This window comes from Podarcis melisellensis (assembly GCF_964234715.1).
Source record: "Podarcis melisellensis genome assembly, chromosome: 10".
Taxonomy (NCBI): Eukaryota; Metazoa; Chordata; class Lepidosauria; order Squamata; family Lacertidae; genus Podarcis; species Podarcis melisellensis.
Window position 1 is genome coordinate 57,723,985 of NC_138542.1, and position 15,695 is coordinate 57,739,679.

General features: G+C 42.1%; 1 protein-coding gene across 3 annotated transcripts in view; it reads left to right on the top strand.

Annotated features, from left to right (window-relative positions):
• The window catches only part of B4GALNT3 (beta-1,4-N-acetyl-galactosaminyltransferase 3), a 63,408-nt gene that overhangs the window by 29,494 nt on the left and 18,219 nt on the right, over nucleotides 1-15,695 (top strand). For all 3 annotated transcript variants that reach the window (XM_081926833.1, XM_081926835.1, XM_081926834.1), the window contains exons 2-5: nucleotides 7,764-7,867; nucleotides 9,646-9,726; nucleotides 14,440-14,535; nucleotides 15,588-15,678. In XM_081926833.1, the coding sequence (XP_081782959.1) occupies nucleotides 7,764-7,867; nucleotides 9,646-9,726; nucleotides 14,440-14,535; nucleotides 15,588-15,678 (372 nt within the window). The remainder of the gene's footprint in view (nucleotides 1-7,763; nucleotides 7,868-9,645; nucleotides 9,727-14,439; nucleotides 14,536-15,587; nucleotides 15,679-15,695) is intronic.

Below are 15,695 nucleotides of genomic sequence, written 5' to 3' on the forward strand. Positions count from 1 at the left end.
AAATAAGAGCCTTTCCATTATCACTGATGAAAAAGGCACAGTGATTTAAAAATAAGCAACAATTTATTTCTGGCTGTTTGGCACTGCACAGGTTTTGAATCAAGAATGCTGACTATGGGACCCAGACATGCTCTCTGCTTATCTGTGGCAGCCACTGATGTACATTTCTAGAATGACAATTCCATTGTCTGGCAAGTGGGACTTCCTAGCTGCTCTAGAAAGCATTTCTTGGCAGGAGAATAAATTACAGCTGCCCATAGGAAACAATGGAGAAATTGGAGACTTTAGCAAAGCTATAACTGGGTAGCAGAAGAATGACACACACACCCCTCAGCCACCATAGAAAGATAAACAAGACGTTCAGCTTCTTTCTAACCTAGGTCTTACTTTTCATAGGGGGGAAATGAAATTTCTGCTGAGGGAGTGGTTTTTATGAGAACTCTGCAGTGTAGTCCAGTGGTGTTATCCCCACAACCACCCCACATAATTGTGACATAAGTGGCAGGCAAATGAGATTGAGAACAAAATTGTCATAAGACTCTTTAGAAAAGGCTGTATGAATTGTCACTCTCTTGACACTTTGTTGAGGAAATGTGTAATCATAGATCAACATCAGAGTACAAATGCTTCAAGTGATTTTTTTGCAAAGATTTGAAAGAACAGGTCAAGCAGTTAACTACTGGTTAATGAACAATACTGATTTCATCAAAGACTGTATTTGTGCATCTCTAAAGTACACTTTCAGGCAGCATATTGCAAATAATTTAGATGTACTTTTCTGATTATGGTTTTTGTCAGCGAAAATATTTGTGACTCAAAGAATTCATTATAAAAACCATGAATATACTCACTATTCTGTATAACAATCAGGATTGTTAAAAAGCACTTTAAAATGCTGCAGTAGGAGTAATACCTCTCCCCTGGTCAAAAAATAATAATATCCCTGGTGATTATTTCAGATACCCAGTGGGAAACGTTCCACAATATAAAATATATCTGGTTGCAGCAAGCATAGCCTTGTTTGACACCTTCAGTCACCCTGCAAACTTAAAACCAGGACTCCCTGGAATGTACTGTGTGCTGTTCCCAGGCAAATGGGAGCTTTGAGGAGACGGGATGATGTGTGTGCTTGTGTGTCACAACACAGGGGCAATGGTCAAACCCCTCCCTGACAGCTCTGCAGCCCTGATACAGATCTTCCCTCCCCACGGCTGCTATTACACACGAGCCTTTGACAATTCTTTTGGGGATTGTCAGAGAAGCAGTACTTTGCAGTGGTTCCATTCCCATCAATAGCGATGGTTCCAAAGAGTAGCAGTGGGAGACTTTTCCTCGGCCCTGTGACATTTCTGCAGGTTTCAGTCTTGTCTCCCATGCTGTTCTAGATGTGGAGCCATCGGGAACAGTCATTGTAGGATTGGGAGCAAAGTGCCATCGGTATGCTGATGACCCCCATCTGAGTGCTGAGCCATTGTCTGGAGGTGGTAGTGGGTTGGATGTGGGCCAATGAATTGCAACTGAATCCGGACATGTTCTATGGTTGGATGGTTCTTCAATTCAGGATTTTGAAGAATGTCCTGTTTTAGATGGTGTTGCACTCCTATCAAAGAAGCAGGCAACATAGCTTGGGAGTACTGTTCGAGTCATCTTTGTCCCTGGAAACCCAGGTTGCTTCAGGGGCCCAAAATACTTATGCCCAACTGTAGCCATTCCAGGACTGTAATAGTCTGACTAGTTACCCATATTCAGTGAACCTCCAGATTGGACTATTGCAATGAGCTCTACATGGGGATACAGTTGAAAATAGTCCAGGGGTTAAAACCAGTGCAGAATTTGACAGCCAGGGCACTAATGGATGTTCCTGGTCACATGCATATAACACCAATTTCAAAAGAGTTGCATCGAATACCAGTGGTATTCTGGGTCATGTTGTGGGTGCACAAAGAGATATAGATGTCAGGGATGAAAAGTATGAGTAAAAAGGATGCACTGAGCTGGTACATGTGAACGTGTACATGAATGAAGATCACAGTCATTTCACTCATCATGTACTCCTCCTCCTATTGTGAGCTGGACCATAGTTGTTTTAACAATAGTGGTCCAAACCCAGCGTTCATGATTTGTCTCTGTTAGACAAACCATGAGCTGTAAACCCAAGAACAAGCCTATACCAACACAAACTATGAGCCTGGGTTTGGACAACCTGCTACACCAAATCATGGCTTAGCTCAGTGCAGTAGCAGGACTAGAGGAAGAATAAAGCCACTATGATCTCCTCTCTGGGAGTCTCCACACTTGTGCTAAGCCATAGTTTGAGATGCTTGGGATGGACAACTGATCAGCCACTTGCCCAATCACCTGTAGCTAATACAGAAGAATGGCCTTTAAGCAACCAAGTGGGGAGCCAAATTAGTCTTCATTTTAAGATGCAAATTATTAATATAGGTATGTGTAGTCAGGTGATTGGAATACAAACTGTTGTGGATTTATCTGTGAGGCTGGTTTACAGACATCATTAACTTTTTATGTGTACTAAACTATGGGACCGAGTGCTTGGATGTGTAAAAATAATCCAATCACATCCTTTGAGGTGAAGAAAGATGAATTCCTCTAGGAATCAAGAAGCAGTCTGCATCACTTTCTAAAAGCGGTAGACTTATGGGAGTTAGACAATTGTGCATTCGGTAGAGATGATTGCATCTACTCTACTGCTAACCTGATTGGTAGTGATGTGCTATTAGCAATGGCACTTGAACTGATTGTTGTTTCCAAGAGCTTAATTTCAATTTGTTGGCCGCTAACAATCAGTTGCTTTATTATGTCAGCCACACAGCCATGGATAGTGAAGAATAATCTTAGATTCTAATCAGATTCCGTGATTCTGATTAGATTTCACACAACAGTTAGGTTGTTGGGTTATCCAAGCTTTGTGCAATCAATTTTTTTTCCTGGTACAGATCTGCTTTGTCACCTGAACTTGGCAGATCCCCCAGCACTTTGTAGAGCATAGCCCTTGCAAAGAGGCATTAATTTAGCACTTGGTCTCCTCTTGCAGCTGCTTTTGAACATGGAAGACCAGGGTTAAACTCTCTCCCAACCATAAAGCTCTGTGAGTAGCCTACCTAACAAAGTCATTGTGGATAATGTAAGATTATAGTTCAACTTACATATGAGATTAGTTGTTTCTACTTTGTACTTATCGTCTTCAGTGTATAAGTCGAACAAGCTCAGATATTGGTTTGATGTGTTTTCACATAACAAACTGATTCTTATTTTCAATGCATCTACTATGACTATCATTGGATATCACCCATTATTTATGATTATTGATAACTGTGTGTCGCCTGCACCAAAGTCCCTAGGCAACTTACAACATACAAAATAGGAAACACCATGAAAAATAAATAAAGATGATCACATAAGAGCATAAGTAACCCACTCTTGTATTATTTAAAGCTCTACGTAAAAAGCTTCCACATCTAAAATAACAACCCCAATTAACAGCACAGAAAATGATCAGCAGGATGAAGAAGCTAATTATAAAACCCCCAAAAACTGTGCTAATGTTAAAACTATTAAAACTACTAAAATTTACTGAAATGCTTCAGGGGGGCCACCACCATTAAGGCTTTCTCTTTGCCACCCTCCACACTTCCCATGGAGGGGGCACCCTGAGGCTTAAGGACATCAAATACAGTACTGGATCCTGGAAATGCAAAAACACGGATCAAGTCATGATCAAAGCGAATAATTTATTTTTACTCTTAAAACAGAAAAGTTATTTATTTCTGAAGACTTTTGTTAGGTTTTCTGGTCGTGCTGGAATTAAAGGCAAACTTCCCATAGGCATGCAGGGACTCTACTTAGTGGTTTTATCCTCATCCTTAAATTTAAACTGATGGTGCAGTTGGATTTTTATAAAGCCAAAACACCAATAAAAGTTCACTAAACTTTTTTTAATGCAAGTCAAACCACCTAATCTGCAACACGTGGGTCTGGTTTTATATCTAGCTTTATTTATGTATTTAAAAACAGCTACCTGGCTACCCCACTCCCCTTTTATTCTTATATATTCTGGGACCCGGTTGCTGATGGGACATAATTTTTATCTTTTCTTTTTTGCATACATGAAATAAAAGAGCGAGCAATAGATGGATGTTGGCAACATAATCTTGTGTATGGTGCAACATGGCCTAGATATTGCTGCACCATAAAATCTAATCAGGCTCCACAAACCATGCTCTGTCTTCTCTTAATGTGCTAGGTTGGTGACTACAGGGACATACTGGGAAGGGAGCCAGTTTTAATTACAGGATCAGGTGGAAAAATAAGTATTCGGATAATCATGGCACCAGGTGTCTGACAAACACATCAATGGATTAATTGCTTCATCTGGTGCTGTTCTCTGCAGTTGTTTGGCTGAAATTGTATATAGCACTGCTGCTGTGTGTCCGGGAGGCAGGGGTCCGGGACCTCAGGGCAACACACAGCGTCTGGAACTGGACACCTCTCCCTTCCCAGCCTCTTTCCATTTTTTATATAAAAGAAGAAGAGTAAGCCATTGGCACACACACACACACACACAAAGCAAAACATGGCACTGCTGTGTCCTCAGCCAATGAGAGTGAGCAGAGCTGTTTTCAGCCAATGGGTGGGGACTGAGGACAACTGAGTTGTTTTGGTCAGCGAATGATAGGATTCTATGCTGCTTGCCTAACTTCCTTCCCTGTGATTCCTTTCATCATAGAAACCAGTTTGTTTTTTGTTGAGGCAGGTGCTACCAATATTTATTTGTGTGTGTGCAAATATTAGTACTTCAAGTGTATGTGGATCTTAAAGACACGCCCCCCGGCAAATTTCATGTATGGAGCAAAAATAAAGTCGATTTATTTTGCATTAAGAATCCACTATACAGTTAACTTTAAGGACTTAGGTATATAGTATGTCTGCTCAGCAGTAAGTTTTTTATGTTTAATGGAGCTTATTCCCAGTTAAATTAAATGGGGTATCAGGGTTGCAGTAATCAGACCAGATTAATATTGCTTGGAACTGTTTGGCAGGGTGGGGGGCAGAAAATATGGCCCTCCATAGAACATAGATGCATCACTGTTGTTAATGAAAGTAAAATTTGATGCCTACAATTCTTATAGGGAAACAACTCTTACTGTTACTTTTTGTAAGGATATTTATATATCTCCTGAAAAAGAAAAGGGGAATGCGGTAAAACTAGCAGCGCTGAAATATCTCTCTGCAGCAATATTTTGTGGACCTTTTTATTTTAACTATTATAAATAAAGGGTGTATTCTTTCTGATTTGGAATGTATGTGGAGTCGTGGATAGGGGTTTCTGACTAAAAATGGTGTCCCATTCCATGCAAAGCAGGCTATGGCGTGACTCCTACAGAGTCAGAGGTGATCTGCACGCAGTGCTACAGGGGGAAAACCAGACTTCTTGAAATTGTCTGGATAAGCCTTTACTAATTTACCCTGACTTGAATTTTCATAGGGAGCAACCTCCTTTATTACATATGTCAAATATGCTAACAAGGTAATAGATGTACGTACTCTAAACTACATTGGAAGAGAAATCAAATTAACAGAAGGTTATTAAAGGACTAATATACAATGATTACTTAAACACCAAGCATTTATTTTGCAATGGAAAGATGTTCTATTATTTTGTGATACTCTTGTAACATTGCACTAGAAGTAAAAAAAAAAAGTGAATGAGATATATGTTAATTATATTTGCTCAGCTCTGCTTTTCTGGTACATTTCAGGGGCCTTCAAGGGAAAAATACTAGATTATAAGTTGATAATATCTGACCCACTTTACCACTGTATGCATTGCATACACAGCATACATATAAAGTAGTTTGAAAGCACCCCACCTCAGAATCCTGGGAACTGAAATGTATACTTCGCAGAACTATAGTTCCCAGGACCCTCAACAAACTATAGTTCCCAGGATTCTTTGGGGAGGTGCTTTAAAGGTATGGTGTGTATGCAGCCTCAGAATCAGACGCATAAGAAATCCTCAAAGACTGAAGTCTCCTCTGGGGCTCACAGTCTGCAAATTCTTTTGGAAGGTTTTGGAAGGCATTCATCTCCACCCATTGATTTTTACACACTGGACCAGAAGGTTGCATATTCTTTTCCTGCCGTTCCCAGGAGCACATCTGGCTGGCATAATTCTGGTCATACAGCAAAGGTGGTAGCATTTCGAGATCAAAGGCAAGCCTGAGAAGCTTGGAAGGAGTTGCTTTCCTTGAACTGGCTGTTCCCCTTCTGATATAATGAAATCTGATGCCAATAATTTATTTCATAATGCATAATTGGTATTCCACGCCTTCAACATGAATGCGATTTAGTTCATTCAGTTGGTTAGCATAAGGAGAGGCCTGTTGGATCAGACCAAAGGCTCATCTCTTCCAGCATCTTGGTTTTCTTTTCCCCAGGGGCCAACTAGATGCCTATGGGAAGCTTGCAGGCAGGACCAGAGTACAACAGCCCAGCAACTGACATACTGCCTCCAACAGGGGGCAGGCTAGAGCATTGCCATCATGGCTACCAGCTCCTTGATAGCTTTATCCCCAGCTATTCATTGCTTCACATGGCCAGGAGTCCTAAAGTGATGGTCAGGGACTGGTTGGACGCAGGTTAAATAAGCGCTCTGAATTTTGTCATGCCCCTAGTCCCATGTCCAACTGTACTGTGTTGCTGGAAGAGAGTGGTCTTGGCTTGCCATAAAATGCCTGTACTGTAGTTTCAAGTTGTTTTAACCTATAATGTGGGTATCACAGTTCCCAAGCTTTAGACTCTTAATAATCTTTGTGCTTTTACATGGGATTAAGTCCCATGTAAACGATGAGGCGGTTTGTAAGTAAATACACAGTGGGTTTGTTTATATGGCACTTGATTATCTTTAACATATGCACAGCATTTTCTTATGCCTTATATAAAGGGGTGAGAAAACACTGCCAGCACGACGGCCATGTTCAGACCCTCCAAGCATCCCTACTTTCCAGGGACAGTCCTGGATTTAGAGAATCCATCCCAGTTTCTGATTTGACACTGGAATGTCCCACTTTTCTTTAGGACGTCCCTATTTTCATTGGAGAAATGTTTTTTTTTTGTTTTTTTATATTATATTTTTTATTAGTTTTCAAATACAAAAACAAATTTATACATTCCATACATCTTAATTACATCTTACTTCTCTTTTTTGACTTCCCTCAATTTGTCTGCCATTCCTTCCTATTGTTACTTTTTACACATTTCTGCCCTTTTAACCCTTTCCCCTCACAGAGTTTCCTTAAAGCTTACAAACGTAATTTTATTATAACTCAGTTTATTATTTTCATTAGAGAAATGTTGGAGGATATGCATGTTTACTTGTGGGCAACCTTCCATGCAGTGCATGGCTAGGGTCAAAGGTCGAAAAGTGGGTGGAGCAAAGGATGTGACTCTTGTCTTTGCAGAGTAGGCTATGTTCCAGCCACACAAAAGCCTGAGTTTTCTAAAACAAACAAACAAACGACACACACCCCACCTCTCACTGAAATGTTATGACTGTTTAAGGACACAGTCCAGCCAGGCAAAGGCAATCTGAGGATGGTGCAGCTGCATTTAACCCTGAGGCAAAGAGGTTTCCCATTTCTAGCCTATAGGAATTGTTGGTGCTTCCATAATGGTTGAATTGCCATTGTTTTTTGTTTTTTTAACCTGAAAGTTTATTTCCGCATTTTCCTTTTACTTTACAGGATATGGAAGCTGGAGTGAACTAGCTAAAGCTCTGAGGAACCAGGACAGCCCTATAGTGGATCCAAGCCTGCAGTTTTATCTGCCTCAGAAACCAGAAAATCTGGTAAGTTGAACTCATAAATCGTAGTAAGTGCTCCAGATTTAAAAGCAAACGAATTCAAGTCTCAGGTTAGTGAAAAGAAATGGGGTTGCAAAATCAAGTTTCATCAGTGTACAGTCTGTGTAAGTGTTTACTGTCTATGTTAATAGATAAGAACTGGATCCTGAATTGTTACACAAAGGTGTGGCTAAAATTATGCATTGCTTTTATTCCAAACAGTTTATGCCCTGCACACCTTAGACACCAGCTATGCTAATTACTCTCTTGGATACAATTGCAGTTGCAGAGGGCACTCTTTTAATAATTACAGATAATTATCAGGTATTTGCAGCAGGAACAAAAAGGGAGGCATTCTATCCACTGCAAATACCTGATAATTCTATCCACTCCACCCCAGTTACAGTAGGAACTCCCTGCCATTGCTGACTCACCTGACTGCTTTTCAAGAGCATTGGTAAGACCTGCCTATATGGGCTCAGTTTGTGTGGTCATTGGAAGACTAAAAAGATGTGGCAAAATCTCAATAAATTTTAGTAGGATGAATTCTTAATCTGTTCTGCCGAGAGTGTGTTTTTGGCATACTTTTATTACCTGCCCCTAACTTTTTATAGCAAAATGAATACAGTAATTCAATTCCTTAATCTTTTTATTTGAGCCCTGCATTGGGCAAAAGATTCCTGCATTGCAGGGAGTTGGACTAGATGACCCTCGTGGTCCCTTCCAATTCTACAATTCTGTGATTCTATGATTCTGTAATCACTTTTTGCCACCTTAACTGTCAGAAAATGTACTGAAGGTAGCAAGAAGAAGGAGCACTTGGGTGTATTTGGCCCAAATACAAAGAGTACACGCCAGAAGAGAATAAACAGGATTCAGCAGCTTGATTTACCTCTCAGATTTTCCTGGAAGACATATGGAGCATTCATTTTGTAGTCTAGACCAATGTAGTCCAGCATTGTAGTTCCATAAAGCCTAGGGACCCAACTCCTATCACCCTCAGCGGCTTACCCAGTTGTCAGGGATAATGGGAGCTGCAGTCCCAACAACATCTGGGAACCCAGGATTGAAGAACATTGATCTTGGCTGCTCTGTCCACTTCTGAGTGACACATTTCCAGGAAGACATTGACAAACTGGGGTGCTTACAGGGGAGACAACCTAGATGGTGAGGGCTTTTTGGAAACCAAGTCATAAAATAAATGACTGAAAGAGCATGTCATGTTTAAGCTAGGATATGAGATTAAGTGGAGACATGATCAGTGGCGTAGCGTGGGTTGTCAGCACCCGGGGCAAGGCAAGTAATTGGCGCCCCCTAACCCGTGGATTTGTGCCCCCTAACCCGTGGATTTGCGCCCCCTAACCCATGGATTTGCGCCCCCTAACCCTAACCTCCAGATGTTGCGCCTGGTGCGGCCGACCCCCCCTGCACCCCCCATGCTACGCCACTGGACATGATAGTTGTCTTCAAATATCTGCAGCGTTGTCCCATAGAAGATGAAGCAAACTTGTTCTCTGTTGCTGTAGTGGCAGGGAAGCAGGTTTAAGCTAAGATAAATTTTCTCCTCCATTTTCTTTCTCATAGACACACCCACACACCATCCATCCTGTCTGCCACACTTTTATCTTCAGTCTGTGCAGTCCCCAGTGACCTCAGCATCTCTTTTATCTTTTGTTTTGAACAAGTTTTGATTTGCTTGTGGTCCACAAGCCACCAGTTGTCCACCTCTGAGACATATTCTAGCCACTCACACAGACTTATTTCTTGTTTTTCATTCTGTATAGGTTCATAGCAGAGTTAACAGAAGAAGCAACAATAAGACAGATCCTGCAACTTTGATTAACTCTGCCACCTGGAGGCCTGAGGTTAGTGTTCAATTTAAGGTCTTGCAACTGAATTAATAAAACCCATTTAGGTAAGATGCATTTCATACATTTAGTCCGTGTTTATTCAGAAAATGCCCAAGTTGGTTGGAATTAAAACTTAGTGAAGTTTTATTTATAAATATCCTCTGGATTGCGCTCCCAACAAAAGATCTAATACGCAAGCAGCCATTAAGCTGTTTGTTTACAGTGCTTGTAGGATATGAGAGATTAAATACATCATAATAAAAACTGTTAAACTTGTATAAAACTGTAAGTGTACAATTATGGCTCCTTGAACTCTGATATGCAACCCTTGAGCTGTCTGTGTCCATATGGTGAGGATGTAAGTGAGAGCCTTCTCGGTGGCTGCTCCCTTCCTTTCTAGAGAAGCTGGACTGGCTCCCTCCTTGTTGTACTCCTGCAAACAATTTTTTTATTCCAGCAAGCTCTGGGGAACTGACAGCTTTGACGGAAAGGGCTCTTGTGCTGTTTTTGTTTTACTATCTGTGTTTTAGTAGATATGTGGTTTTTTTACATTTCTTTAATTCCATAGATAGATCTATTACTTTTTAGCAATAACTTTTTACATGTTTTATCTGTGTATATTTTATCTGTCTTTATTTTAATTTTTGTGAGCCACCTTGAGTCCTGGTTCTGGATAAAAGGCAGAATAATAATAATAATAATAATAATAATAATAATAATACTTCTTGCCTGGATGGAGGATAAAAAGGAGCGTGTCTAGAGAAAAGCCTGTACAAAGCTTAAATTCTCATCCATTACTTTGGCCATTTTTGTATCTAACCCCGTTCACCGCTGGCATGCGGCTCTTGGCTCATAACGGTTCCCTATCCCTCCTTTCTTTGGCTGATTTGGAAGTGTGCCTTATTGTCTTTGTTTAGTTATTTGGACTTAAAGGCTTTCCATCTCATTTTTCTGGATTTGGTGAAGTTGTGTTGATAAAAGTTTGCAAAGCCATGGCAAATGGCAGGTGGGTTTATTTCCACACATATCGACCTACAGTTTTGCTAATTCTGACAGAGACCCTTTGTAACCCAGATTCTTTTTACCAGTGATATCAGCTAACCTATATTGTCACTGATTTCTGTCAAATTTTGGGGGCAGGGTCACAGGGGTGGAGGAAGGGGGTGCAGTGGGGGCACACTGCCCCGGCTGTCTTCGCTGAGGGGGGTGACACTGGCACACCGCCCGCGCACGACTCCCAAGCCTACCCCAAGCTGTTGGGGAGAGTGGGGGAGCTGCACCGCTTTGCCAGCAGCATTCCCCCCTTCCCCCTTCGTTTTGACCATTGGGGGAGGCTTGGGAATCACAGGCAGGTGGTGCGCCGAATGTCGGCCATTGGTGGCACTCCATGCACGTGGGTGGCTATCCCATGCCTGGGAGGGCACGTTCCACACCCCACACCCCTCGGGAGCACACCTGCCCTGGGCAGGGCGGGCATATGCTGCATGGTCATCTGAGGCAAATCAAAGGATTATGAACTGAACCCTGTTCTGTTCCTGAATTGATTTTTTTATATTTTTTTGTTCCTCAGATTAATTTACCGTTGAAACATAGCAGTTTGTGGATTAAGCATGAGAAATCCATACCACTTCACAAATTAATTACAGGGGGTATTCAATACTTCTGTTGTATTGTCAGCATCTGCCTAAGCATGCTATTGCGCTGTGCTTCCTGCGGCTGATAAAAGGGCCCAGAAAGAGGATTGGGGATGGTTTTATTTCTGCATGTAATAGAGCTAGTCTTCATTTGAACAGAAGATATGTGTTCCTGGCAATAAAAGGGGGTTTGCAACAACAAGGCATCTTTGACAGAAGAAGAGGTTTGGCATCTTTCCCCCACATAGCAGTTTTTAAGAATGGAAAACCAGAACGGGGATTGACCTTGAAAACCTGGTGCTACTTCACTCATGAGGGTTGCAGCAGACCCCATGTGAGTTTTTGCTGTTCTTCGTGCATCCAGGCCAGGGATCAGCAACCTTTTTCAGCCGTGGACCAGTCCATTGTCCCTCAGACCATGTGGTGGTCCGGACTATTTTTTTTTTTTTTGGAGGGGGGGGTGAATGAACGAATTCCTATACCCCACAAATAACCCAGAGGTGCATTTTAAATAAAAGGACACATTCTACTCATGTAAAAACACGCTGATTCCTGGACCATCCGTGGGCCGGATTGAGAAGGCAATGGGGCTGCATCTGGCCCCCAGGTCTTAGGTTGCCTACCCCTGATCCAGGCTGTGGTTCTGCCAAGCAAAAGTGCTCATTAGTACAGTGGTACCTCAGGTTACAGACACTTCAGGTTACAGACACCGCTAACCCAGAAATATTACCTCGGGTTAAGAACTTTGCTTCAGGATGAGAACAGAAATCGCGCGGCAGCGGGAGGCCCCATTAGCTAAAGTGGTATCTCAGATTAAGAACAGTTTCAGGTTAAGAACGGACCTCCGGAACGAATTAAGTTCTTAACCCGAGGTACCACTGTATTTGACCAGCAGCCGCAATTGTAAGAGAGCTCCCCAACCCTGTCCTAAGGGAATTGAGTTTTCATGCTTGTTCAGTGTTCAAGAAAGCTTGTGACTACAGGGCAGTACAGACACATGTTAAACTACAAGTCTTAAAGGTATTCTGGAACTGGCAGTTCTGAACTAGGATTTGTAACGGGAGTGCTACTGACCCTAGACAGTACTTGAAAGTGAACCATTTGCTTGTTGGAACAGGCGGTACCTGCAAGAATTGATGACATTGCTGCCTTCTTTTTCACCTCCTCACTATACCTGAGACTAGAAGAGGTCCTTGTTGCTGACATTTCTTAACAGATTTTTCACAAGTGCATAGTTTTGCATCCAAGTCGTGACTATAGAATGGCTATGATCATTGGAAGTTTATCTAGGGAGGAGAAGCCGGGATGTTCAGTGGAGAAACACAAGAGTCCTATAAGCAAAACTGGGGGGGGGGGTGTCATACGCAGCACCACAATGCCTCCATTCTTCTCTGGCTCAAACCTCCTTTTTGTCTAGTTTATCTTCACCTGCATTTACACATTCTTCAGATTGTGTGTAGCTGATTTGCCCTGGAGACACAGAACTGCCAAACAATAAAAAACAGAGCAAAGCTTTTTGTTTCCTTTATTTCTAGCAATTACAGACCCCTCCCCAAGGGGCTGCTTTCAATGCTGCACTTCTATATTTTGAGTTTTGCAGGATGGCAACCAGAAAATGGCTGGTCCCGTGGAACTTGGTCATAGGGAAGAAGGCAGCCAAAGTGGTGTCCTCCAGATGTTGTTGTTGGACCCCGATTCCCATCATCCCAGCCAGCATGACCAGTGGTGAGGGATGATGGGAGTCGGAAGTCCAACAATATCTAGAGGACCCTTTTCTGTCTACACCATAGCATAGGGCATTTTACAGCAACCAAGTCATCTTGCCTGATGCTAAGCAGTTCTGGGTGTGGTCAGTGCCTCTAAGGGTGACCACCTGGAATACTTCCTTCCTCGAGGTTTCCAAGAGGAAAAGGACAAGGTATAAAAGTAACACATAAAACTATTTTTCTAGTTTGGGTATGGTTGCATCAGATGCACAAATGAGAGTGTTTGGATTTTTTGTATAGGGATCTTGAAATTCATTTTCTGGCCACTTCTCTTGTTTTAAACTTTTTGATGGTTTTATGTTATTTTTATTTATTTATTAAATTCATTTATTTTTTTAATGAATTTTTATTATTTTCTTCATATAATCCTTTTCCCAACAATCCTTATTATCACAATATAATCCCTTATTTATTAAATTTATATATTGCCCGTCATCCAAAGATCACAGGGCGGTTTTCAATATATAAACACAAAAAACCCATAGCATAACAGCAACAACAAAAAGCAATATCCCCTTCCCTGTTTGTTTATTGCTGTAAACTGCTTTGTTTTTTTATGATATAGTGGTATAAGAATACTTTTATAAATAAATAAAATATGCCTTTTCAAAATATGGCGTAAGGAAGGTGTCCCAAGCTCTCTGTCCTCCCCTTACCCCCATAGCTTTCTGTTTCAGCAACGTTTGGGCCTCTTATCTTTTCCTTGCCCTTAGTTCTCTTTTTCGAGGAACACGTCTGGCAGGAATAAATATTTGCTGTGTAGAAAGAGATGACCATTTTGCAGCCCACGTGATACTAGAGATTTATAGCCTCTCTTTGTTGTGCAAATCTACTTTTCCCTATAAAGCTGTTTACCCAGAAAGGGTTGGGCTGCAGGGCCTGGTAACCTAGAATTCCATTTTAAAATAAGTAGAAATCTCTAGGCCACCAATGTGCATATCTAGTAATTTGAGTCAGCCAGCACTTCTGATAAAGTACGTGAAAAGACCTGTGCACACACCTGACTGTTAATACACCTGTTGAGTAAGCTTTAAATTAGGACTATTGTCCAGCACTCATTTAGAATAGATCCCAGGCCTAGCTAGAGTTCTCTAAACCTTGGACAGGATAGAACTATGCAAAATTGGCAAGTGAAAGGCTTCATTCAAGTTCTGGTTATTTCCCCACTAAGCCATAAAAAGCACCAGATGGGGAATACCTTCCTCTTAAAAACCTTTGGCAAGTCAACACACCCTCTTGCTATACCAGGTTGCAAATGAGTGGGTGTGCCATATGGGCACCAGATCATCCGGACTGTGGATAATAGGAGTATCTCCTTATGCTTGAAGTTCCAGGGCCAAGTCAACCTTCATGTCTTTGAGGACTGGTGCGGTGGCTCCGTGGAACAGCTGAGGAGGAACCTCCACTTTCCGCTGCATCCCCATGTGAGTCTTTTGTATCCTTGTGCCAAATGGAGGGTCCTCTTTTCTTAGGTTCTGCCCAGCTTCCTAACCAACTGTGAGTCAGTGGAGGTTGGTCCCGTATTGGCGAATGGGACACTGTCCCTCCAACCTCCTTCCACCTGCCTGCCTTCTTACCTACAACTTCTCGGGGTGTGGCTCCACCTACTTTTGGTCTCCCTGCCTTCCTCCCTACCTGTCTCAATGGGCACCGGCCACTACTGCTACAGTCAGCAGACGTTTGCTGCAAATGCTATACACACTTAGCTAGGAGTTATTCCCATTGAATTCATCGGGATTCATTCTGAGTAAGGTTTTGACTTGAAGAACCACCAGCTTCATGGTTTGCTTGTTTTTAAGCATTGTGGAAGATACCTGGCCACTGAAATTTACCTCCAGAGAGGAGAGAGAGAGAGAGAGAGAGAGAGAGAGAGAGAGAGAGAGAGAGAGAGAGAGAGAGAATATATCTGTTTTAGCAAGGGCTTCATTGCAAATTCCTTCATGATCCTTGAGAAAGCTAAACTCCTACCACCCAACTGCAAAGGGAGAGGTAGGAGCACACTTTGCTCCAGAGTCACAAACAGGGTTTCACTGAACCCCCTGCTAACATGGAGCAAGAAAAACTTCAGTTGCGCAAGGCCTTCGATGCAACCCTCTTTGTGATCCTGGAGCAAGGTTCTTTGAAGGTTCTTTGAAGGTGTGCTGGGAATGTGCCTTCAAAGAGGTTTGCTCCTGACATCATTGTGGGCGGTCCTACTCACCTGTCAGATTTGGCAGATGAGGGGTTGGGCTGATATAGGGGTAGGGCTGCATGTTTTTCATACTGACAAGGAAAATCCAAACCTGTAAAACACTCCAGGAAATAGAGAACAATGACCAACCCAGGGCCATTCCTTATTTCAGGTTACTCAGCCTTTGCTCTTCATTTTCTGCTTCTGTGCTCCCTTCTCTACCTTCTCCCCATAGATGCTTCCCCCACCACCACCACCAACCCAATGTAATAATTGCATACTTGCTTTTTCCCATTACACTTTCAGACACGGACTACTCTGAAGAAACTGGCGGCATCTCCCAAGTGGACAAACTATGGGCTGCGCATCTTTGGCTATCTGCATCCCTTCAGTGATGGTGAGGGAGAGACTGAT